Raw genomic sequence first — 25,218 nt, forward strand, 5'->3', positions numbered from 1 at the left:
AAATTTTTAAGAATCTGAGACTTTAAGATGGTTCTTTCTCCTTTAAGGCCAGATGTTTGCATGAATGCATCTATGCTGAGTAATGTTCAGTCAAACAGTAGTGAGAATCTATGAGGCAGAGCAACGTTAGCGGTTGAGTGCGGGGTCTGGAGTTAGACTCTCTGGCTCTGCTTCAAGTTCTGTCATTTAATAGCTGTGTGATCTTAGGCAAGTTACTTAACTACTCTGTCTCTTAGTTTCTACATTTTAACATTTAGTATAGTTGTGTTTAGGCCAGGCGCGGTAGCTCATGCCTGTAATCCTAGCACTCTGGGAGGCCGAGGCTGGCGGATCATTTGAGCTCAGGAGTTCGAAACCAGCCTAAGCAAGAGCAAGACCCCCGTCTCTACTAAAAAAAATAGAAATAAATTATCTGGACAGCTAAAAATATATAGAAAAAATTAGCCGGGCATGATGGCACATGCCTGTAGTCCCAGCTACTCGGGAGGCTGAGGCAGGAGGATTGCTTGAGTCCAGGAGTTTAAGGTTGCTGTGAGCTAGGCTGATGCCATGGCACTCTAGCCCGGGCGACAGAGTGAGAATTCTGTCTCGAAAAAAAAAGAATAATAGTGTTTATCTTCTGGGTATTAGTGTAAGAATAAGATACTTTGTAAAAGATACATAGGACAGTATCTAGCACATGGGAAACACTGTGTAAGGTTTTCAGATTATTACTATGCACTATGTTCTAGGATGAGAGAGAAAGAATGTTGGTAGAGGAGCTGTAACTCTGCATGGGAGCCAGACACATGAACATATTTCAATATAGTGTAGCATTAGACACAGGACATGGTGTAAGTACAGGTAGGTGGGTAGGTGACTAAGACCAACATAGACCTTCAAGGATCATTCTCTTGTAGGTCTGAGCTGAGTATTAAAGGATGAGCAAAACCTAAATTATCCATAATGGCCAAAACCAAGAGCTGGCTGAATTGAATAAGAAAAAATTGTAATAGTTCTAGAGACAGTGAAATCCTTGGCAGAGGCCTTGCTTCTGTTTTTTCCTGTGTTCCAGACAATAAACCCATCAACCATCCCTAGGACTGATGGCCTCATGAAGGCCTCTCTAATTACATGGAGTGGTTTTGCTTGGCAACACTGTGCGCGATCTTACAGAATCTCTTAAGACAGACTTTCGGGTGAGAGAAGATGCACATTTTGGTCAAGCTCCTGCCTGTCCAGCTGAGGCCTCCTCTCACACAGAAGATCCTACCGTGTGGTGTATTTTTAGGAGATACAGATGCAGGGTTCCCATGCAACTTTGTTCTTCTTTGTTAGCAAGAGCCTTACACAGAAAAAGCACGAGAACCCAGCACTTGTGTCTTATCAGAGGCCTGGGGAGGGTGAGTTGAAATAGCCATTAGGAGGAGCTAGGATTTGAAGCCAAATCTGGTGTAAAAGTCAAAGGATACCTAAACTTTGCCATGCCTATTTTTTTACTTTGTTTTCTAACCTAAGCTAGGTCAAGTAGAGAGAGAGAGAGAGAGAGAGAGAGAGAGAGAGAGAGAGAGAGAGAGAGAGAGAGGAGAGATTCATACTCATAGATGCAAGGTATATTTTCTTTAATTTTTGTAACAAGAAACTGTTCTATGTCCCAATCTGGGAAGAGGATAACTGTATAGCTCCAGTTGGGCCCAGTAACAGCCCAGAAATTTACATTTGTTTGGAGTAAATAATATCATAATCACCTAATTTGATTAAATTAAACCCAGTTTCCCCTCCCAATCTTCAAAATACATGAAAAGACAGAGACAAACATATTTTCTCTTTTGCGTCTAGTTCAGAGTCTCTCTAAATCCCATCCATGAACTGTTTAAGTGTCCCCTAGACCACCAATTAACCATTTATGGCCTAGATCATCTTCCTGCTATATAGGAAACATGGTTCTCTCTCCTCTCTCTGAATTGCTGAGCCAGAGAGATTAGCAGACCTCCCAGGGCAAAGAATATAAACCAGGTACTGACAAATTCTTTTGTAAAGGGCCAGAAAGTAAATATTTTAAGCTCTGTGGGCCATACACTCTCTTTTGCATTTATTCAACTCTGGCTTTGTCTTTGGAAAGAGGCCAAAGATAATGTATAAACATATCTACGATCTGTGGCGCACAGGCTAGAGTTAGCTTACCAATGATACAAACTTGTGATCGTGAAGGTCTAATGTTACTAGTATCCTATGGTACTGTTTTGGTTTAGCATCAAATGTTGATCAACTTCAGGAATGATTCTGACCATTTATTGGCCTTCCTTGAAATCGCAGCTCAACTACTTCCTAGATCTATGACCTTAGAAAAAGGTCTTAATCTCTCTGAACTTCACTTTCTTCCTCTGCAATATGGGAGGTGTAGTAATACTACCGATTTGATAGGTTATTGAAAGGACTTCAGGAGATGAGCCATGGAAATGGGTGCTAAGCCCAGGATTTGATTTAAAGTGAGCATTCCATACACACTGGCCTTCCTATGTGTGGCATTATGAAACCTCAGGCCAAAGCAGGGTTCAGAATTGAGGAGAGCCACAAATTCTTCTCGCTTTCCTTTCCTGTTAACCTCTGGCTGAATACTACAGATTTTTAAAAAATGTTTGTTTTCTAACTAGGAACTTGGGGTTGGTTCTCCTCACTTACTATCCAGTGATGCCAACAAAACAAATTGATGTTCTAAAAACATGGAAATACCCCTGATTATAGTGCCTTTTTTTGTTATTTCTGTGACTTATCCAGTCTTCTGCATGTAAGAAGTGTGAGGGAGAAATGTGAAATGAATGAGTTTATTATCCTGAATTGAAAGGGAGATATTTATTTATAATGGTTGTAATTGTTGTGGATCCAGCCATATGATTTATGAACATTGTATTTCTTCGTGGAGTACATGTGGGTAAAGCTGGAAGTTTCATAAAAACAGTAAGAAGTTATTAAATCTGAGCATCAAGAATGTAAGCTAGGAGACTGGTCCTGGAGGGTGGAGCCACCCAGCCAATTAAGTTACGGAGAAAGTGTTGCCTTTGGCTTATTGTTTATTTTCTTTGATTTTCACAAACTCTTCATTGTGAAATGAGAGCCTGGAAAAACATAGCAGAAAAATATCACAGAGAGAACATGAAGGTCAAAAGCAACAATGGGAAAGCAGTGTGTTCTAAGGATTTTTATTACTCCACCCACTTCTGCTTGCCTGTTAGGAACATTATTACTTCCTCTTGCCGTCATGAAACAATGCCCTGATTTCAGCAAGGACCACGTTTCCACAGGCCCAATTGTCTATTCCTTGGGTGAAATGTAAATTAGAGTCACTAATCACACAGAGGTTAGGATCAATTTCAATAAACATGCCAGTTATATCCATGCTGTAATTGAAGTTACCTTCAAAACATTCCTGTTACCATCCACTATTTAGTTCTAGAAAGAAAAATCAGAACTTTTCTGGCATTAAAATTGTCTTTTCTTTCTTTCTTTCTTTCTTTCTTTTTTTTTTTTTTTTTTGTGACAAGGTCTTGCTCTGGTTGCCCAGGCTGGAATGCAGTGGTGCTGTCATAGCTCACTGTAGCCTCGAACTCCTGAGCTCAAGTGATCCTCCTCCCTCCTGCCTCTTTTCTTTCTTTCTTTCTTTTTTTTTTTGGTGACAGGGTCTTCTTCTGGTTGCCCAGGCTGGAATGCAGTGGTGCTATCATAGCTCACTGTAGCCTCGAACCCCTGGGCTCAAGTGATCCTCCTGTCTTGGCCTCCCAATTAGCTGGGATTACAGGAACGTGCCATCATGCCTGACTATTGGTTTTTTTTTTTTTTTTTTTACTTTTTTGTAGAGATGGGGTCTTGCTCAGGCTGGTCTCGAACTCCTGGCCTCAAGCAATCCTCCTTCCTGGGCCTCCCAAAGTACAAATCTGATTTTTTAAAGCTCTTATTATCACTCTGACCCAGATCCTGCCCATATGACTAAATTCACTTTGGATGCCATCCATTTAAAAAATTATATTAAAATTCTGGCTATCTGCCATACATTTTATTTACTTTTTAACATGCAAATAAAAAGATTTTATAACCATAAAGTGTATCACAAATGAAAGGTAGTGTTAGTGCTCTAGCACCCACCCCCAAATAGAACCATCTACAGGAGATACAGGAAATGCCTTTGGCTGTTGTATAAATATTATACTCTGCACTCTGACGAGCACGGCTTTTTTCTGAGTCTTGGCTCTCTCTTCTGTGAAATGAGAGGGAGAGGGAGGGGGAGAAATTGTCACCAGGGCTCCTTCAGGTCCTCCCAATCTGGGAGGTGAGGAAATTCTGATTCTCTACACTACAAAGGTGACAAGTTCTCATAGGCTTGTGGAGTCTCCTTTTTGGGTGCTGGATGCCTCATATCCTAAAAACAGAGAAAGGGACCCCTTTCTAGTGCCCAAGGAGCATGGGTATTTTCATTTGTCTGCAGCAAGTTAGCAGGTTTTTCGTTTTTTTATTTTTTGAGACAGAGTCTTGCTCTGTCACTCCGGCTAGATCGCAGTGACATTAGCCTAGCTCACAGCAACCTCAAACTCCTGGGCTCAAGTGATGGTCCTGCTTCAGCCTCCCGAGTAGCTGGGACTGCAGGTATGCACCACCACACCAGGATGATGGAGCGGGTTTTGTTCAGAGACCAGGGCAAGTGTAGATGCTACCTTCCCTTAGTTCCCAAGAAGCCACTTCAAGGACTTGGAACCATGTCATCAAGGTTTAAAGGAGGGAAATAGGAAAGCTCTTTGTAATTGGTCATATACAAGACAGATGTTGATCTCTGTTTTTAACAAGAACGGGAGTTGGGGCCCTTGACAGATTAATGCTTCACCCTTCACTAGATGGGCCTTTAAAAAAACATCTGTAGCTTCTGTACATTGTTGAAGGTACATCCTTGAGGCAATCTACCAACCTGAGCTGGTGCCGACACTGGGCATTTCTGGTTCTCCTTAGGTGTTCTCCAGGGAACCAGAGTTTCATCAACACCGTCTGTGATACTTATTTCTACTTCTTAGAGCCAGAGCATAAAACAGAGAAAAAGAAAAAGGAAACAACTTCTTTTTTCCACTCTCTTTCTTTTTCTTTGTTATCCTTTTTTATGTCTAAATTTAAGGTGTACAATATGATGCCTTGATGTAAATATCCACAGTGAAATGATTACTACAGGTAAGCAATTTACCATCACCATCACCTGCCATGGTTACCTTTTTGTAGTAAGAGCACTTAAAATCTACTCTCTCAGCAAATATTCAATATACAATAAAATATTATTAGCTGTAGTCTTCCTGCTGTACATTAGATCTCTAGACTTATTTATCCTACATAACTTCAAGTTTGTACCCTTGGAACTACATCGCCCCATTTCCTCCCTCTCCTTCCCCCTGGCAACCACCATTCTGCTCTCTGTTTCTAGGCATTTGACTTTTTAAAAAATTCCACATTTAAGTGAGATCATGCAGTATTTTTCTTTCTGTGTCTGGCTTAGTTCACTTGGGATAACGTCTTCACATTCATCCACATTATTACAACTGGAAGTGTCTCCTTTTTTGTTCAAGGCTAAATAATATTGTATGTATATACCCCAATGTCTTTATCCATTCATCCTTCCACAGACACTTAGGTTGTTTCCGTATCTTGGCTATGTGAATAAGGGGAAAAGCTGCTTGACATTGGCCTTGGCAAGGATTTTTTAGATATCACACCAAAAGAATAGGCAACAACAGCAAAAATAAATAAGTGGGACTATATCAAAGTAAAAAACTTTTATTTGCAAACCATATATTCAATAAGGGGTTAATATCCAAAATAAAGAATTAAATAGCACACAATTAAATAGCAAAAAACCCCAAATAATCTGTTTAAAAATGGGCAACAGACCTGAAGGAGACATTTTCCAAAAAAAATATAAACATGGCTAACAGGTTCACATGAAAAGGTGCTCAACATCAGTAATTGTCAGGGAAATGCAAATCAGAACCACAATGAGATGTCACCTCACACCTGTTAGAATGGCTAATACCAAAAAGTGGAGAGATAGCAAGTGTTGGGGAGGATGTGGAGGAAGGGGAACCCTAGTGCACTGTGGGTGGGAATGTAGTTTGGCACAGCCATTATGGAAACCGGTATGGAGGGTCTTCAAAAAATTAAAAATAGACATAGCATGTGGTCCAGTGTCCTTCCTCCAGGTGTATACCCAAAGGAAAGGAAATCGGTACCTTAAAGAGATACTTGCACTCCCGTATTCACTGTGTGCATTTTAAATGACGGAAGCTGCTTCTAGGTGACCTGTTTCCTTTGGCGTGGTCTCTAGCTTCACAGGCTGCCCTCAGGTCTCTCCTCTGGAATGGTCCTCGAGCACCCAGCTAGTGCGTCCAAAGGGGGGCAGTGTTTGCTAGGTCCTAACGGGCTGTTACTTCAATAAAAGTTCAACAGAAGTTACATGGCCCTGACATATTTCCCCAACAGGCTTTAACACTTTGTATGGAATTCTCCCATTCATCTGACTTTTAATTCAAAATTAAGTGTAAATATGTTATCTGAGAGAGGTAGTGCAATAAAATACAACTGCCCAGAAACTAGGTTCTCATCCTGAAGTTCTTCCTCTCATCAACTAACTCTCCCCCTCCCTCATTTAATCAAAATAGTTTCCAGGAGTTTTCTTTCCAAATAGCCCTCAGACCCATCTGTCTATTCTTCATCATTCCTCCCACCCCTTCCCTTCAAGAGAGTGAACAGAAACTCCAGAACCAGACTTTTTGGGTCTTAATCTTGTCCCTGCCACTTGCCAGCTGTATGACCCTGTGCAGGTTAAGGTTGTGAAGCAGCTACCGATGACAAACTGGTCCCTTCCTGCTCCCAGCCCCTCCTGTATCATCTTCAAATCTTGGGTGTTGCCCTGTAGGGGTTCCCTAGGCAGATGGCTCCAGACGTGAGGAAAAAAGCAAACCCCTTGGGCACAGCCGCTTGGTGGCACGTGGACAGTCTTGCCTGTTGCCCCTGCTGGGTGAGCATTATGCCCACCGTCACGACTGGGCTCGGGCTTTGGTGACTGATGTGGACTGAATGTTTGTGTTCCCTCAAATTCATCCATTGAAGCTCAAACCTCCAGTTTGACTATATTTGGAGATAGGGCCTGTGAAGAAGTGACAAAGGTCAAATGAGGTCATAAGCCCTAATCCAGTAGGGCTGGTGACCTTATAAGAAGAGAAGGAGACCCCAGAGCACTTTCTTCTGTCTTGTCTGTCTCTCCCTCGGTCTGCACATGCACTGAGGAAGGGCCATGTGAGGACATAGCTAGAATGCCACCACCTGCGAGCCAGGAAGAGCACCTTCACCAAAAACCCAGTCAGCCGTAACCACGGTCTTGGACGCGCAGCCTCCTGAACTGTAAGAAATCAATGTCTGTTGTTTGGGCCACCCAGTGTATGGTTTTGTTATGGCAGCCCAAGCAGACTAATACAGCGACCATTTAAGCAAGGTTTTTAATGCTTCTGAGCAAAGCCTCATTTCCTTATCTGTAGAATAATTATGCCTGCATTTATTTTTTTTAAATAAAACTGGCCCAGGCTTAGTATATAGAAATGTTCATTTCCAATAAAACTCATTAATAGGAAGGCCAGTCTACAGTCATCCTTCTTGTAATGATTTATTTTTTTAGACAGTCTCATTTTTTTTTTTTTTTGAGGAAAAAAAGGCTATAAGTGAATGAAGGAAAGAGGGAAAGAAAACAATCAACTGAGTATGCAGGGCTGTTCTCCAAGGAATCATCCATCACCGTGTCCTGCCACCTGCCACCTGCCACCTCTGCTTCCTGAATTTCTCCTGAGTCCTTCTGCTCCTCCGTATGCCCACGGCTGAAGTTCTGACCACTCTCCTCTCCTCTCTGTCCCACTCCTGTCCTCTCCTCCTCCTCTCCACTGTCCTCCCCGCAGTTCCCACATCGGCCCCACAAGGTCTCCATGCCCCTAGTGTTCCCTCCTTCCAGTCGTTTCCACGCTGCAGCCAGAACAGTCCTTCTCAAATGCTAAACTGTCAGTGTCGCTTCTGTGTTCCTGACCCAGGACGCCTCCCCTCTGCTCTGCAGACAAAACCCGAATTCTCCAGTGTGACTCACAAGGCGCTTCAGGGTCTGTCCACTCTCAGCCTTAGCCTTCTGTGAGCCGGCAACGCTGAATTTCTTTCAGTCCCTGACAAGCCGCAAGCTCTCATTTCTCTGGGTCCCCTGCTTAAGACATTCCACTGCCTCTCGTGCCAGAGGCGGATTTCATTGTTTCTTGTCCTTAAAGCCTAAGCTGTGCTCGCTGCCTTCTAGAAGCCTCCTCTGATACCCATTCTAGGATAAGAGTGCCGTGCTTCCCTAATACCCTGCTCGGTGTTGTCACATGCCGTTCCGCCACCAGCCATGTCCCCTAATTGCCTGTATTTCCTCACTCCCATCAGCTCCGTGAGGGCAGCGACTCTGACTGCCTTACACCTTCAACATCTGGCACGGTGTGCGGCACTGATGGGGCTCTGTGTAGATTATCAACAATTGTAACAGTTACTTCAGTTCAGAGAAAGGCTTGCAAACTGATTTTATCAAACCATGTCATTTCTGGAATATCCTTTTTTAATGCTTCTGCTTGGGTCTACATTAATGTTTGCCTTTTCTTTTCCTGTCATTCACTCCAGACCGCATGAGGGCCAGGCATGTGACAATGATCTCAAATAAGCCCAACTTTACTACGCACCATTACTGAGTAATTAAGGACCTTTCTGGGTCCCTGTGCACACTCCTAGGTCTGGAATGCATTTTCCTTCCAACACGGTCCCCCTGAGAACTGTGCACACCAAGGAAGTGGTGACTCTGCAGTAGGAGGGAGGTGGAGAGAGTCTCCCACACTAACCGTTTGTGTCGGGTTCCCACGTGGAAGGAAACCAGAATGGTAGGAAAGAATAACAGGAAAGAGGCCACCACATGTTACATCTCATGTTCTGTAAAGCTGTGGTCCCCAACCCCTGGGCCTGTGGCCTGGTAGGAACTGGGCCACACAGCAGGAGGTGAGTGGCAGGCAAGGGAGCAAAGAAAGCTTCGTCTGTATTTTCAGCCGCTCCCCATCGCTCACATCACTGCCTGAGCTCCACCTCCTGTCAGAGCAGCGGAGTCATTAGATTCTCATAGGAGCTCAAACCCTACTGTGAACTGCGTATGCGAGGGATCTAGGTTGCACGCTCCTTATGAGAATCTAATGCCTGATGATCTGAGGTGGAGCTGAGGCAGTGATGCCAGTGCTGGGGAGAGGCTGCAAATACAGATTATTATTAGCAGAGAGGTCTGACTGCAACAATAAATGTAATGTGCTTGAATCATCCCTGAAACCATCTCCCCCCGCCACCCGCCCCTGTCTCGTGGAAAAATTGTCTTCCATGAAACTGATCCCTGGTTCCAAAAAGGTTGGGGACCACTGTTGTAGAGGATGTTGTGGTTATGAGCTATTCTTTTCTTTTTCTGGTTCTTTATTGTGCACACAGAAATCACAGAGGCTGTTTCATCGAGTCCCCATGAGTAAGAAGCCTGCCTCTGAGAGAGACATGAAGGAACGGTTTTCCTAATGCTGAAATCCCCCCTAGAAGGGCAAATGTTTGTCATCAACCTCTGCAGGGTCTAACTTTGCCCTAGTGTCATCCCATCTTCTGCCCCCCGCACAATAAATTAGGAACTCCAAGTTGGCCCGATCACTGCAAGGCTAGGGGTTTCCCTTGGATGATGCGCTCTCAGAAGATGCCTCAGAAAGGACAACAGAGCCTTGCCCGGGCTCCAGCTGCGTCTGTGGCACAAACAAAGACCCTGTGTTTACATGCTAAGGGTGTTTTGTTCATACATAGTTAGCATGTTTGTTCAGTTACGTACTGCCTTCATTGTTCTGTAGAAAACAATATATAGTAAGTCATATAATTCACAAATTTTGGAAGCCTTGTTTTAGATGGATACAATGGGTATTTCACATACAGATTGATGAAACTGTGAGTCAAACATGAAGGAATCTGACAATAATATATTCTTTGGTGCTTTTTTTTAATCTATTAATTTTAGATCTGGAGTTCAAACTCTGCCCCACAATGCCAAGGTTCACTACAACTATGCCAATTTTCTGAAGGACCAAGGTCGGAACAAGGAAGCGATCTACCACTACAGAACTGCCCTCAAGTAAGCGCCATACAGGGAGGGTGTTGGCTGTTGTGTTCTGGTGACTCTTGTTTATTTCATCTGTCTCCTCCCAGTATGTGGGGGTTTGTTTCTCTCGACAGGGAACGTATTCTCAGAGGTGGTGCAGTTCTTTAACTCTGAGTCTTTTAGCTTAGTACTCAACTATGTTATAAGTATGATAACTCTACCTTGCTTCTAACTCTTTGTGTTTCTTTTAAAAGCATTCATTGCTACACATTGTTCAATGAAGTAACACGCAGTTGAATATATATATATATATATATATATATATATATATATATATATATATATACATGCAAACCGAATTTGGTTATCAAAAATATACTGGTAAGTTCTCAGGGTATTTATTCAATGAATTCTTAATGGTGTGTATGTGGAAGGCTCTAGGCCTTCCATGTCTGAAAGGATTTATATGATGACATTTGAGTATAGAAATGAAATGCCCTGATAGTTGTATTACATAGAAAGAAAATGATAAGACAATTGATTACCATGCTGGGAATATGTTAATTGTGTGTGTGTGTGCGCGCGTGTGTGTGTATACATACATTCTCTGACACTCTTCTTGGATTCTCCAATGAAAGAGAGAATACGTAACATGTCCTTAGATATGATTTTAGGGGAAACTAAAAATGTAAGTTCTGCATTATCAGCAGCCATATGTAGATACTCCTTTGAATTGCAGCTCTGACTTTTAAGGTGGTTTTCTCTAAAAGGTCCCAGATGATAAATGTACTTAACCTTCAACTCCTGGAACATGATAATTAAACAGAGCTTTGCAATCTCCAATTGTGGGCAAAATAAAACAAGGTGAATGCTCTCTTTTATGGAATACTATAATGCTCATAGAAGCCTTTCGAAGATGCTTCTTTACCTCTACAGACACTGGCCCACATTTGCTTGAATTTTCTGAGACTGTTCCACTTTGGAATATGCTTAAAATACATTTACCAACCAAATCATAAATTTCACTAGGATTGCCTTGAGACTTAGTATAAAATTGTCATGGTTATGTTCTACATAAGCATACTGTTCATCGATCAAAATCTTTTAGACTTTAGGGCCTGTTACTTAATATTCCTTATGGCGAAAGTTTTAAACCATACATATTGTTTGCTGTCAGATACTTTCCCAAATATTACAAGAAATATAAGTCCCAGAGGAATAATTATAACCAATCTTTTTGTTGAAGAACAGAAGTTTTTATTAGGGAATAGCAGGTAGTTTTAAGATTTAATAAAGACTTATATTCTTTCATTTGAAGATATTTTCCAAAATGTTTACAATGCTTACCTCTGGTAGGTGCGATTATGATGTTTTTTCTTTATATTTTCTTGTGTGTTCCACGTGTTCCACAATGAGCATCTATTACTTTTGCAATGAGAAAATGTCATTTTTAAAAAGGCATATTCCTTCAAGGGTACATATAAAGTGTATTTTGGCTTTACTAGTTAGTGTTTAATACTTTTAGATGGCATTCTTGAAGGAAGGAAAAAGAGAACTAAGTTTGCTGAAAAATACTAGTTAAAAGGAAGTGTATCAGTATATTTTTAAATTTGTTTCATTATAACAGACTATATTCTGTCAAGTTCAAACAGAAAAATAAGGCAGACCGTAAGGTGCAGCTTGGGGCAAAGGTATAAATTAAGCAAAATTCTCTGGCAGTTGATTTTACAGAATTATAGTAGCTGGTTGGGTACTTCCACTTTTTTCCCGTGAAACAATAAAAATAAATGTTTGCTTCAGCAACTGTGCTTCTGGAAGAAATATGTCTCTTGAGAAATGGGGAAAACAATTAAAGCTATAAATACACTGCACAGTAATTAGTGAAATATTTTATGCTCTCACACTAGGTTCAAAATACTTCTGATTTAAAATATTTTTCTGTGGATACCTCTGTGGTGAATTTTCAACGGATGTGGGTGTTTCTGTTTTTGCTTTTATAAAAAAAAATAAATTGTCACTCTTTGTGTTAGAGAGAAAAGGAAGATACCAGGCCTATTCATCATTTTGATGGTTATTTATCCTTGGTGACTGGAAGACAGCCCTTATTGTGATACTGCTATGTCTCTGTGGAAGTTGCTGAGGCATGGATTCCTGTCTCTCCATGCTGAGGCATGGATTCCAGCACTCTACTTCAACTTCAGTGTATCTGATGTTTGCCATATTTGCACACAGCAAGAAAGAGAGTGATTTAGGGAAATGCAAGGTTAAAGGCATTATTATCTGAGATCAGTTCCAACAATTATCCATTACTCTTGTAATGACTGGATAGATCCCAAAGGCAACGGTGAAGTCAGTCACAAGGGTTGTATCTATACCATTCTCTCTCTGGCTGGCTTAAAATTCTAAAAATAGCACTATAGTCTGTTGGTAATTATATATGACATGAATATTCTGCTTCTTTTAAACTTTTTTATTTTGTACATAATGCAGAAGTACCACTGACTTCTCCTCCCTTTTGGTAGACCTTATTTATTATATTTCTGTAATGCAAGGGAAATCTCCCCTGGAAAATGCTGCAGCTAAGGTTATGTATTCAGTTTAAGACCCAAATCATCAAAGAAAAATGTCAGAACTCTTTCCTTAAATCCTCAACAAACATGAGTGTTAGCTTTGCTTTGCAGTAAGGGCCAGCTCTCATGTTTATACCTACTGCAGTACTATAAAGCCTGGGGTTCTCTATATTGGAGAATCAGAAAAACACTAGTGTATATGCTATATGCCTCCAGAGCTGTTCTCACCATTCAGTTACCCTGAAGAATATTTCTAACATTGCACCTCACATGGTGGGAATAGAAAGCTCAGAGACCACCCAATAATTCAGCTCTTCCTACACAAGAACTCCCAGGAAATGCCTAGTCCAATAAGCCCAAAAGGAGAAATAGTGACCCTGCCTGAATAAAGTGGAAAGATACTAAATGTGTACTTGGCCACTTGTGTGCATTGTTGATTAGCTTAAAAAGTCAGTTAAAAGTTGAGAATCATAAAACAAATTAAGCACACTCTTGAGTATTTTATTTTACCCTGAAATTTCATATGTACATCTATTCATCAATCTTCTAATGTCAAATCAAGTCCTTTTCTTTAAGAGTCTACTGATTAGAATCTGCAAAAACCACATCCATAATTCATTGCTATGATTATCAGTTTTGATATTTTAAATTGGAATAGAAATTTTAAGACATTTGCAAAGTAATTTGAGTAGACTGAGATTTTTCTGATTTTTCTCCACTAGTCTTACAGTTATTTCACTCACATATAATTCAACAGTGATTTTTTTGAACTGTCCTTTTCCAGGTATTTTCAGAGTATTTACTATTTCCCATAGAAATAATTCTTTTTTCACACTTAAATTTTATTAGTTTACAATTGGTAAAGCTAAATTTTCTATTGCATTTTTAATGCTTCTATGCAAAAGAAATCTGCACTCACTACTTAATTGGCTAACACAGGGTAAAGGGAAGAACTAAAATCTTTCTGATTGGAATTTATTGAATGGATACAATAGAGACTTGTCATGTTAATAGTGCCTAATTGAAATAATTCTTTGTATTCCTTCCTGTATGGATAACTGGAACTCTACAAGGAGATTCCATTAAACTGTGATAAGTGTATATGGAAAAAAGGAAGTAATACTGGAACGAGTACTGAAGAAATACCATATAGTTAGAGTCTAAAGAAGTCTGACCATGACTAAATAACCACTGTTCTTTGATGTCTTAAGCATATCAGTAAGATTACTTTATTATAATTCCTTTTAATAATGCTGTTTATAAAACTATTGTCTGTTAAGTTCAAACAGAAAAAGAAGACATACCCTAAGGCACAGCTTGGTGTGAAGTTTGAACATGCTTTAATAATCAGGAGTCAATGAGTATTTTAAAAGTCCTTCTTTACACAGCCTATTTTGAATGAACATTTTAAAATAACTCTCTCATGACTACTGGTGGCCTTGGATACCATCTGCCATGTATTTCTGGGAAGAATTAAAATGCCAGTAACATTTGTTAGCCAGGTTTAATAAGCAGAGATGGGTTCTTCAGCTGGTGTGCTGTTTTCATTTATAAAAGTCTAAATATGCTTTCTAATATCACAAGTAGACAGTTGAAATTAGTTTTGTTTCTTCTTGTTGATGAAATTACATTTTCACTGTGTACATATATATGTTGTGTTTATTAAATCTGGCAGTTTTATTCATTAAATTCAGGAAATTAAACATTATTTTGTTTAGAAAAGAACTACAATTTAAGTCGTACTGTGACCATTACTTATGAATTGAATTTCAATATGAAAACTCCATACTTTATCTTCAAAAAAGTTTCACTCTCTCTGGCTGTCTTTTTTTTTTTTTTTTTGCCTTATACCACTTTTTCACTTAAAAAGCTCACTTAGGTGTGGTTCCCCAGCACACAGACCGCAAGGCAGAGATTTGCATGCAGGAAGATTATTAGGGAGTGCCCTCGGGAACACCAAGGAAGCAGGACAGACAGAGGGAGACGTTGAGATGCAGTGCAGTTCCAACGGAGGCCTCAGCCCATCCCATGGGGAGTGTGGAGCTGGGATGGCACCTCAGAGTTGTCCTGAATCGAGGCAAGAGATTTGCCTTTACACCACTCCGTTTTCCACCAGTTACTGGCGGGACAGGAGTCTAACTGTCCATGTTCCTCCACCACATGGTGAACCCCAGGAGAGCAGAAATCTTTGTCCATATCCCCAGCAAGGAGGACAGTGCCAGGAATATGGTGCTTAGTAAATATTTGTCAAATGAAAATGCTACACATAAACATCGTAAACAACATAAATCCAAAATCACACACCTTCCTTCACAGTACTTATAAAATAAAAGAGAGAGAGAGAGAAACAAAATCACACACCTAGTAAGTCTCCCATGGCCTCTGACTCCAAATCCAGTTATTTTTCCACTCCACCAAAGCCGTTTCCTATCCATCCTGCCACAAAAACCAAAGTTCACCACGGTCACCCCAGGCCTCTGAGAAAGGTGAATTATGGTCACTATTTTATTTAAAAGAGTAGAGTAGTATTTAATTCAGTAAATTTTCCAACTTCTAGAAGTAAATTCTCAGGAATCAGGACAATTCAGCCTTTTAAAATGACTCATTTCCTAAGGACATCCGAGAGCCAGAGTTTTATTCTACTTAGTCTTGGAAAATCATCAGGGCGGAGTCCTTCTGGATCGCTGTTAGAGGTTATCCATTGTGTGAGGTCAGATGATTTAGTTGGCCCTTTGTAGGACAGTGTGTCACGTTTCCCTAAATTGCATTTGAGGTTTTTTTCCCCCAAAGCTATCTATAATGGATCAGAAGGAGTGCACTGCAAAAAGAAGATGGCAAGGCTTATTTGCTAGGTATTAATGGCAATTTCAAACCATCAAAGAAGCAGACCAATACAATTATCAGTCCTACTCAAGTACAATTTAGTGATATGATTCAAATTTTATAACATGAAGGAACCAGGCACTTACAACATACCAGAAACTAATATGGTTGAAAATACACTGTCCACTTCTGAAATGAAGTTTACTTTGTGAATTTTTTAGTCCAGTGAAATGAAAGTTTTATGGTGGAATATTTTTCCCAGTCATGTTTTTCTTGTGGATACTGTTTTTCTCAACAGGAAATAGAAAATAAACATCTGACCTTAGCATAGTTAACCTCGAATAAATTAATGTGTGGAATGAAAATCAGACTAATAAATCAGGGTGTGTATACTCTGAAAGGAAATTACAAACTGGAGCACATGATTCAAAATTATTTGAACAATGAAATGCCTTATAAGGTATTCAGATGATGAAAAATTAACAGCATCCTTAACTTTTGAACAGAGTGTACACAATTTAAAATAAATGACTGAAATACAATATAAAACCAAGATTTAGTCCTATTCAGCTTGTGTCTATGTATCTTTAGTTGAGGTTAAAGCTTAAGAAGAGTAGATGGTGAGCATGTATGCACATCATGTACACTTACTGAGTGTTGTTAATTCTAAATAGCTTTTTATAGCACTGTGCTTTTTGGAGATACCATGATTATTTTATACAGCAGAAGACAAATTTTTCCAGTGAATAACAATCTCAGTAGCCAAGCTTCCTGGGTATGAGTTTACTTCATTTCTGCCAATGAAAACTAGTTCCTATAAGATCATAGTTGAATGAATTAGCCAAAGAAACAAAAAGGAGAAAGTATTGCAAATAGAAGCTCTAATCTGTAGCAGCATATTTATTTGCTGAATTCTGAATGACAAATGAACTTTAAAAACCTAGATTTACAAGAACCATCTGCCTTCTTAACACTTGAGAACACAAGCGCTTCTGAGATGTCTTGTTTTCCTAATCAATCCTCAACTGTAAAATAGTATAATAATTCCACTTAAGGCATTCTGAAGGTTAAATTAGACAATGTATGAGAACGCAGTTTAAAATAAAGTACCATTAACACATCCTAGGTGCTTTTGGACCCATTTTCTTTTGTTCCTGCTTTCCGTTTTTTCCTTAGGTGACTGTTCCTTCCCAGTGACTTGTTCCTATTAACATGTTGTTGGTATTCATTCTTCAAAGACAGATGACTGGAAATGGAGGGGAATAATGTCCTTGACTGCCTACTTTATAAATTCTACTTAAGGAAATGCCACTCGGTAAAAATTAAGAACTGCTAAAATGGTTAAACGGATGTCATGTTTATCAAGAATCTAAACAATCCAATACTTGGGAAAAACTGTCTTCGACTCATAGAACCTTATTGCTATACCTAGATTTCTTTTTTAAAGAGGAAAAGATGAGCTTCCTTGTACCACAGAACTATTTGACAAAATAACACATTATCTATAATATTAAAAATTAAACTCATCGAAATAATAATAAAAATACAGCAGGAGAATCCCTACCCTGTAACATTACAAATGTTGAATAAAACTGTGAGAAAGAAAAATCCAGTGACTGTTCTTAAAAACAAGGCCTGAAAAAACATAGACCTGAAAAATCACCACTCTGCTCCAGTTCAAGGAATCTTTTGCTGAGGTTTTTTAGATGGGGAGGGGAATCACCAACAAGGCTTTTGTAAAACATACCTACAGAAGTCAAAGTCAAGATGGACTTAATTTATTCTCTCAATTGATGTAGCAACATAGACATCTCTTAAATTATTCATCTTTCCAATAAAAGATTCCCCTCCTGCAGACCTCAGGACTGAATTAGACCCTAGCTAACTCAAACACAAGTTTATTTAAAAAGTAAACCCAAAAAATGAATTTTGTCCTTGCATAGGTCTGCAGTAAATAGAAGAGTATATATTTTAAGAAAATATTTACATCTATATAAATGTTTTTAGATATTTTTCCTGACCTACTTGTTAAGAATTCTTTTAATGAAATTCAACTTGGTTTCATAAATAACGCAGTGCTGGCTTTTGAGTATGTGAACCTAATAAGATACCCAGTGAGAGAAAGGACATTGGTAGCAGACCCTTGCTATTACCAGGAATAAGCAATATCTACACATTTTCCAGGTGGAGGACTGTGCTTGGTCACAGAATTAGTAAGTCGCTCTAAATACTCTTGGGTAACATAGAGCCTCTTCCCTGGTGATAACTGGCCATGACGTCCTCTTCTGAGCTTCATGTTTCTGCAGCTGCAGGCTGGTTCTTAGAGGACAAGGCATATTAAAAGTCTTTTGTTTCATAGTGCTTCTATTTATTTCTCTTTACTGCCCTTCACACTGCTTGTTTATGTTTTTGAGAGTTCAGGGCGGACTTGTATTCTGTTTCTGACTTGGAAAAAAAAAACAAGAAGAGAGAAAGTCACTTCTGTAGTCAGTGACCTTTGAAATACATGACTGTTTGTTTAAATGACATTAAGACCATGGGTGACTATAAAGTCTGTGAGGCTGAGCTGAGAACCAGAGGGAGCAGACAGGCACCTTCACATAGGCGAACCCACTGTGGAAGGTCTTATTGAATGTAGGCTGTTCTTTTCCTTGGTGTTTTCACCTCCAGTGTTTATTTCGTGGGTTCCAAAGCCTAAAGAGAGAAGGAAAAGAGAAAGTTTTAAGAAATTACCTCTTCTGAGGTAAAAGAAGGGACACATTACAAATACGTTTTTTGTTACTGCTTGTCATAAAGGAAACAAGGGGCCCAAAGTTGCCCTCACCGTGTTCACTAAACACCCCTTAAATCTTTGGGAGGTCAGAATGCTTTGCTGAACATCAAAAACAAAAACAAAAGCTTCTTTGGAAGTATTTGAGTCCTGGCTGCGATGTGCTCTGCCTGCAACCACTTCCAAAAGAGTTCTTACACTCAAGCAGCCCAGGACGTTTTCCTGGGCATGGAGTGAACGTGTTACAGCCAGTGTTACAGCGGGTGGTCCCCAGGACAAACCGAGCGGCACACGGAGAGTCGGAGAATCAAGGTTTATTCACCCTCGGGCCCAGAGGGGTCTCGCCACCAAATTCTGAGCCCCGTCTACCCAATTTTTATTAAGTTGGGGTGATCCGAGGAGTGGGATCTCAGATGACTGATGCCTGCCAGGTAATAGGTTAGTTGATGTGCCAGGTAATAGGTTAGTATTATGTTGATGCACCAGGTAATAGGGCAGTTGATGCACCAGGTAATAGGTTTAGTGTTATGCTGATGCTCCAGGTAATAGATTAGTTGATGGGCCAGGTGTTAGGTTAGTATTATGCTGATGCGGGTCTTCCGTGAGGGGTGGGGGTCTCAGGTGCTGCTTTGCCAAGTAATAGATGAGGCTTTTCCTTATCAAACGGACAGGTACATAAACATTTTTTGCCTCTCATCGCTGCTCTCATATCCTCTGCCAAGCACTTATCTCCCAGGAACTGTGAGGTTGGGTGTGAAAGGACTAGCACTGGGGACCCTAAAGTTGTCTTTGCTAATTAAAGGTGATCAGAGAGTAGCAAACCACAGCTCCTGTGCTGGCTCTAAATATATCTCTCCCGACAGCCTCCAAAGCTGCTGTGAATAATTAGGGCTTTCCGGCTTTGGGAGGATGTAATATCCATTTTAATTGATTCTACCCCTTGTCAGTCAAGAGGCGCATTACAAAGTGTCTTTCAAGAAATACTAGTTCTAAGGAATGTTCATAGCTATTCTGTAAGGAAGTAAGGAAGGGTCAAATAAACTTAAGGAACTCTGGGTTGAGCAAAAGTCAAAAAAGCTGTGCAGCTTGTCTTCCTTGTCCTTCTTTTAATGGGAACCCTTTCTGTCCCTTGATCTTAGGAGGTGCGCAGAACAGTGGGCAAGCATAGCATTTGATTGTCAAGAGACTTGACAAGCGCAGATCCTGTTTTTATTACTTGGGCATTATCTTGGCATTTCTACATTAAAAACCAGCTCCACGGGCTTATTTAAACGTACTCTGGGTGACAGAGATGGAGCAAACCTATTAGACTGCTAAAGTGTCCACTCTGAATGTATCAGAAACAACTCAGTTATGTAGCTGTGCTGATTTGGCTTCTTTACGGTTTTGAGTTAAGGAAATTAATTCCTTTCCTACCTCAATCAGCATAAATTTGGTTTACTGATGTACACCCCATCATTTGCTCTTGGACATGGGGAATGCTGTCTTGCACTTCAATGTGCATTATTTAATTTTTCATTTCTAAGTATTGCAGGTTCTCAAGATTTTCAGTCTGAGAACTATATCAGGGCAGTTGGAACCAAATTGCAGTAGAAGCTGGGAAATGAGATAAAATAGAAAAAAGAGATTTGGGATGAAGAGGCATTTTAGAGATAAAGTTTATTTTATGAGCATGGTGGCTCATGCTTGTATCCTGGCACTCTCACAGGGAGGCCGAGGCAGAAGGATTGCTTGAGGCCAGGAGTTCAAGACCAGCCTTGCAAGAGTGAGACCCCGTCTCTACAAAAAATAGAAAAATTAGCTGAGCATGCTGGCACATGCCTATAGTCCCAACCACTTAGGAGGCTAAGGCAGGAGAATCACGTGAGCCCAGGAATTTGAGGTTGCAGTGAGCTGTGATGACTCCACTGCACCCTAGCCAGAGCGACAGAGCGAGACTCTGTTAAAACAAACAAACAAACAAACAAACAAACAAAAAACAGTTTATTTTTATGGGGAGACATCATGCATCATCCTTTTTCAGTTATACTATTAAGTAATGCTCTAATCCAAAGATGTTTTGAAGACCCCTCACCAAATGATCTCCCAGCATCTGGTAAATAGTGGGCCCTGTGCAGGCTGGTCAGCAGCCCTGCCAGGCTAGAAACTCAGCACCTAGGCGAAGAGGATTTCCTATCACAAGAAGTTGAATGTAATCCTAGGCTCCAAAAGACAAAAATTTATTTAACCCTGGTAGGTTTGCATACTATTTATTCTTACACTATTTGAGGATCTTTTTTTTTTAATTTTAATGGCTTTAGGGGGTACAAATTGAATTCCATTACATGTATATATTGTATAGTGGTGGAGTCTGGGCTTTGGTGTATCCATCAGCAGAGTAGTATACGTTGTACGCCATAGAGAGTTATTATTTATACCAGTAAATGGCAAATATATGTTTCCCTGCCATATTTCTATACCTTCAGCTGCAAAAATAGTTGACCAGTAAGATTTGACACAAACAAGTAAAGGAAGAATTCAGTGTTTCATTTTGGTTCTGGCATACCTGGGCAGGGGGCAAAGAACAAGCATATTGTGCCCGACTTAAAAGTTTTTGAAGCATCACGGCTTAATGTTTCTGACTTTGCAGGTTGTATCCACGCCATGCAAGTGCCCTAAACAACCTTGGAACGCTGACGAGAGACACAGCAGAGGCAAAGATGTACTATCAGAAGGCTCTCCAGCTACATCCACAGCACAACCGGGCTCTTTTTAATCTGGGCAATCTCCTTAAGTAAGTGGCACATTTACTCTTGAGCAGGCGGCCTTGTGATTTCAAGAAACCCTTTCCTTCTCAACATTCATTTGATTGTGCTGCTGTTGGCTCTTCCTACAGCTGAGTAACTAGTATTTTCAAACTTTGGGAGCATGTAATATACATCTCAATTAATTCTATTTCTTATCAATCAAAAAGAGTTTTTCCCAGAGTATCTTTCTGGAAATACTAGCTCTGGCAGATGGTCATAGATTGTCTGTAAAAGGATAGGAATGGAGAAGGGTTACAGGATCGAATAAACTTAGGACATGCTAGGATAGTTTGTTTATCGCAAGAAGCTTTAATATGCTAATATGCTTTGTGAATCATCAAGGAGGGACTATGGGATACAGCATTTCCCAAAGTCGTCTTTTTTTGTTTTTTATTTTTTTGGTAAGGCGTTTCCCAAGACAAATATTCCATAATATACTTCAGGAAAAGCAGTGTTGTCTGAAGGTGTAACCAAACGGTATAACCACAACTCATGGTCAGTTTGTATTAATATTATGGGTAAGAACCAAAGTGGGGCTTACTTGGAATTAGTAGTGATGACTTTTGCTCTTAAGAATAACTCTCAGCACAATCACTGGTGTTTACTTTTCACTTGCTCCCCTGATAAAGGTTGACAGTGTCATTAGTTACGGAAGTCTAAAGGGGTAGTTTTGCATCTCGTGTCTTTGTTAATATAAAGTCTAAGCATGTTGGTGATGGTCCTGTCAGTGATAGTAATAACAATGGTGGTGGTTATAGAATTTAGCTTCTAGACTTTAAAAAAAAAGCAGGTTAAAAAACATCAGAAATGGACATCTATTGACATAAAAAAATAAAAATAAAAGGTGAAAATAGCTGGAATCAGAGAGTAATGATGTATTAATCTACGCGTGTCATATGCTGACAGTCCACGTACTTACTGAATGTTTCCATCTCTTAGCTTCTGGAGAGCACATTTGGCTGCCTCTCCAATATCTTTAAGGCTAATGGTTGACTTTGTTCTTTTATCCTTTCCCTAACAGGATTGTCTCCACTGCCTCAGTAATTCAGCAGGATGCATCTTCTTCACTTTCCTGTTTACTCCTTGACTTTTACATATTCACATAGATATTGGTTCCCCTTACTAACGTGTGTGTTTGTTAATGCATCTTTTTGTTTAATCTCATTTGAACAGAAAGCCTGGAGATAGTTAATCACAGGACAATCTAATATAGTGTTAGCTGATAGGTGCCATCCTACCTCTGAAGTTTTATGTTTAAGAGTGGCTTTATTGGCCAGGTGTGGTGGCTAACACCTATAATCCCAGCACTTTGGGAGGGTGAGGTGAGAGAATTGCTTGAGGCCAAGAGTTTGAGACCAGCCTAGGCAGCATAGTGAGATCCTATCTCTACAAAAAATTACAAAATTTGCAGGGTGTGGTGGTGCACCCCTGTAGTCCCAGCTACTTGGGAGGCTGAGGCAGGAGGATCGCTTCAGTCCCCAGGAGTTTGACATTACAGTAACTATGACGAAGCCACTGTCTGGGTGACAGAGTGAGACCCTGTCTCAAAGAAAAAAAAAAAAAGACTTTATCCATATGCTAGAACACAAAATTAAGGGAACACTACACACAAATGAGTAAGTGCCAAGAAAGGACAATGAAATAAAGTGAAAGAAATAAAGTATAAATCAAAACTAAATAAACTTAATTTTTAAATTATTATAGATAACATTGGTAAAACTGAATAAAAACTGAGAATGATGAAAAACAACTGAGAATGAAGAAGTGTGCCACTGTGCCAGAAAAAAATATTTTAGTAAAAGGAAGCTCCCTTTAAAAATAATAAATCAAAATGTGAGGAAAATTGGTTCTAGTTATTGTGTATAGCTAGATATAGGTCGATATGTTGCTTTTATTTTACTCTATTATTTTTATGAGCACTTATTTCTTTATATGAAGTTTGCAAGACTCATGTTTTAAAGTCATTGTTGCATCTGTATATGTCCTACTTAGAGTCCAAATAACTTTATGGCTGTATAAATCCTGTCAATGCGTTTTTTGGTACCTGGATTACATAATACTAGTTTCAAAAATAATACAGATGAGTATTTTTTCCAAAGAAGCCAAATATAATGGCTTAGCTACAAAATAACATTTATTGTTAAGAATGCTATTCTGCAGTTGTGATCATAATATTATGCTGAATGCAGCTCTACTTGAAAATAAGGGAAGATATTCTTTTGTGTCATCTTGCCAAGACCTGAGCAAAAGAGGGATACTCTAGCCTTCCTTTTTCGCTTCACACCTTATCACCACTAACATCTTGAATTAGTATGTGTGAGTTAAAAATACAAGAAAGTATGTTTTGGAACTTGGCACTGACTATTTTTCATAGTAAGAGGAGTTACTGGGTAACCAACATGGGATTTTTTCTCTCTCTTTCAGTAAAAATCAATTCTTGATGATTATCCAAATCAGCAACAATGCCTTATGTTTGTATAAGATTTTGCTGTCTTCCTAGTACCTTATTTTAATGACACCCTTCCAATAAGTCTTCATAGTGAATAGGAAGGAGGAGAAGGCAAGGTCCTGAGCAGTCAGGTGCCGTGGACAGAGTCCTCCTTGTTTGCCTTCTGCTCCTTCCCAGAACACACAGAGCAGAGTGGCTGTGTCTCAGCGGAGGTCAATCTTAGAGTCTGGTGATTAAAATAACGATAACAGCTAACATGTGTGTGATACTTTCCATTTTACTTTTTAAAATATTCATTTTTTAATCCTTAAAACAATCTATTGTGAGAAGTATTACCATCCTCTTCCCCATTTTACAGGTAAGGAAAACCAGATTCAGTGGTTTCATCTGACCTTGGCCTGGGCTGTGGCAGACCCAGGATTGAACCCCTGCCCTTGGACTCCTTGTCCTGTTCGTTTTCCATACCCGTGCTGCCCAAATGGCTCTCCAGGCCAAAAACTACGTAATAGTAAACTATTTAATGGCATGTGACAGCCTGTTGGGAGAAAGGGCCATCCATCCTAACTGTCTTTCTTAAGAAACAGTAAAGTTGGTTTATATCACCCTGAGGTTGCATAGCTAAGTGACAGAGCAAGGTGACCCCCGAAAGCAGCAGGGCTAATCTACATTTAGATACCTCTGAGCTTTACTTCTACTTACCGTAATACATTTCTGAGCCAGTAGCAATGGGACGAAAGCAAGAAGAGGACAAGAATATTTTAAATTTGGTTTGACTTGATCTGTTTCACTATTTATTTAAGATTTACACCCTATTTCTCTATCGAGTTAACTTTCAAATTATCACAGTTAACTAGGCCACAGCCTGGAGCCACACTGCCCAACAGAAATGTGACAGCCATACATGTAATTTAAATTTTTTAGGTAGCCATATGCTAAAACATAAAACAGTGCAAGTAATTTTAATAATAGATTTTATTTAACCCCAATATATCCAAATTATTATTTTAATATGGATTTAATATTAAAACTTAATTTTTAAAATTTAACATGTAAAAAATGAAAAATATTAATAAGATGGGATACATTCTTTTTTTAAAAAAAAAAACTAACTCTTTGGAATCCAGTGTGTGCTTTACATGCACAGCACATCTCAGACCAGCCGTATGTCAAGTGCTCAATAGCCACGTGTGATTAGTGGCTACTACATGGGACAGCACAGATGTTTATTAATAACCTTGAGAGAAATAGAGTCTTTGTCCAGGCCACAGGCTCTAAATAAGATGTGACTCTGTCAGAGCATTCACGCAATCTTATAGCAACTCATTTGAATTCTTGGAGTTACACGGCCGACAGCTTTAGACACATTCATAGCAGTTGACTTTACTGAGTGTTCTCCAAATATATTTGTCCTCTTTCGTGACCATTTCACTGGACTTTGAAGCTAATCTCCTGTGATTCTGTGCAGCATATTTACAATGTGAGAGGTTGATAAGGAACAGCTTTCTTAATTTATATTAATTATTGTTGGCTTTGCTTTGAACCTGAAATATTAAAAAAAAAAAAAAGAGAGAGAGAGAGAGAGAGAAAGAAAATAGGCAAGATTAGCATAAACTTTTTATGGATAACACAGTGGAAGTCCCTGATGG

At 39.6% G+C, this 25,218-nt stretch overlaps 1 protein-coding gene across 2 annotated transcripts in view; it reads left to right on the forward strand.

The window, feature by feature from the left end:
* LOC123639885 (protein O-mannosyl-transferase TMTC1) overlaps nucleotides 1-25,218 on the forward strand; it is a 255,121-nt gene that overhangs the window by 188,567 nt on the left and 41,336 nt on the right. For both annotated transcript variants that reach the window (XM_045554096.1, XM_045554097.1), the window contains exons 11-12: nucleotides 10,094-10,207; nucleotides 20,967-21,110. In XM_045554096.1, coding sequence (XP_045410052.1) covers nucleotides 10,094-10,207; nucleotides 20,967-21,110 — 258 coding nt within the window. The remainder of the gene's footprint in view (nucleotides 1-10,093; nucleotides 10,208-20,966; nucleotides 21,111-25,218) is intronic.

The sequence above is a fragment of the Lemur catta genome, chromosome 6, assembly GCF_020740605.2.
Source record: "Lemur catta isolate mLemCat1 chromosome 6, mLemCat1.pri, whole genome shotgun sequence".
Classification (NCBI taxonomy): Eukaryota; Metazoa; Chordata; class Mammalia; order Primates; family Lemuridae; genus Lemur; species Lemur catta.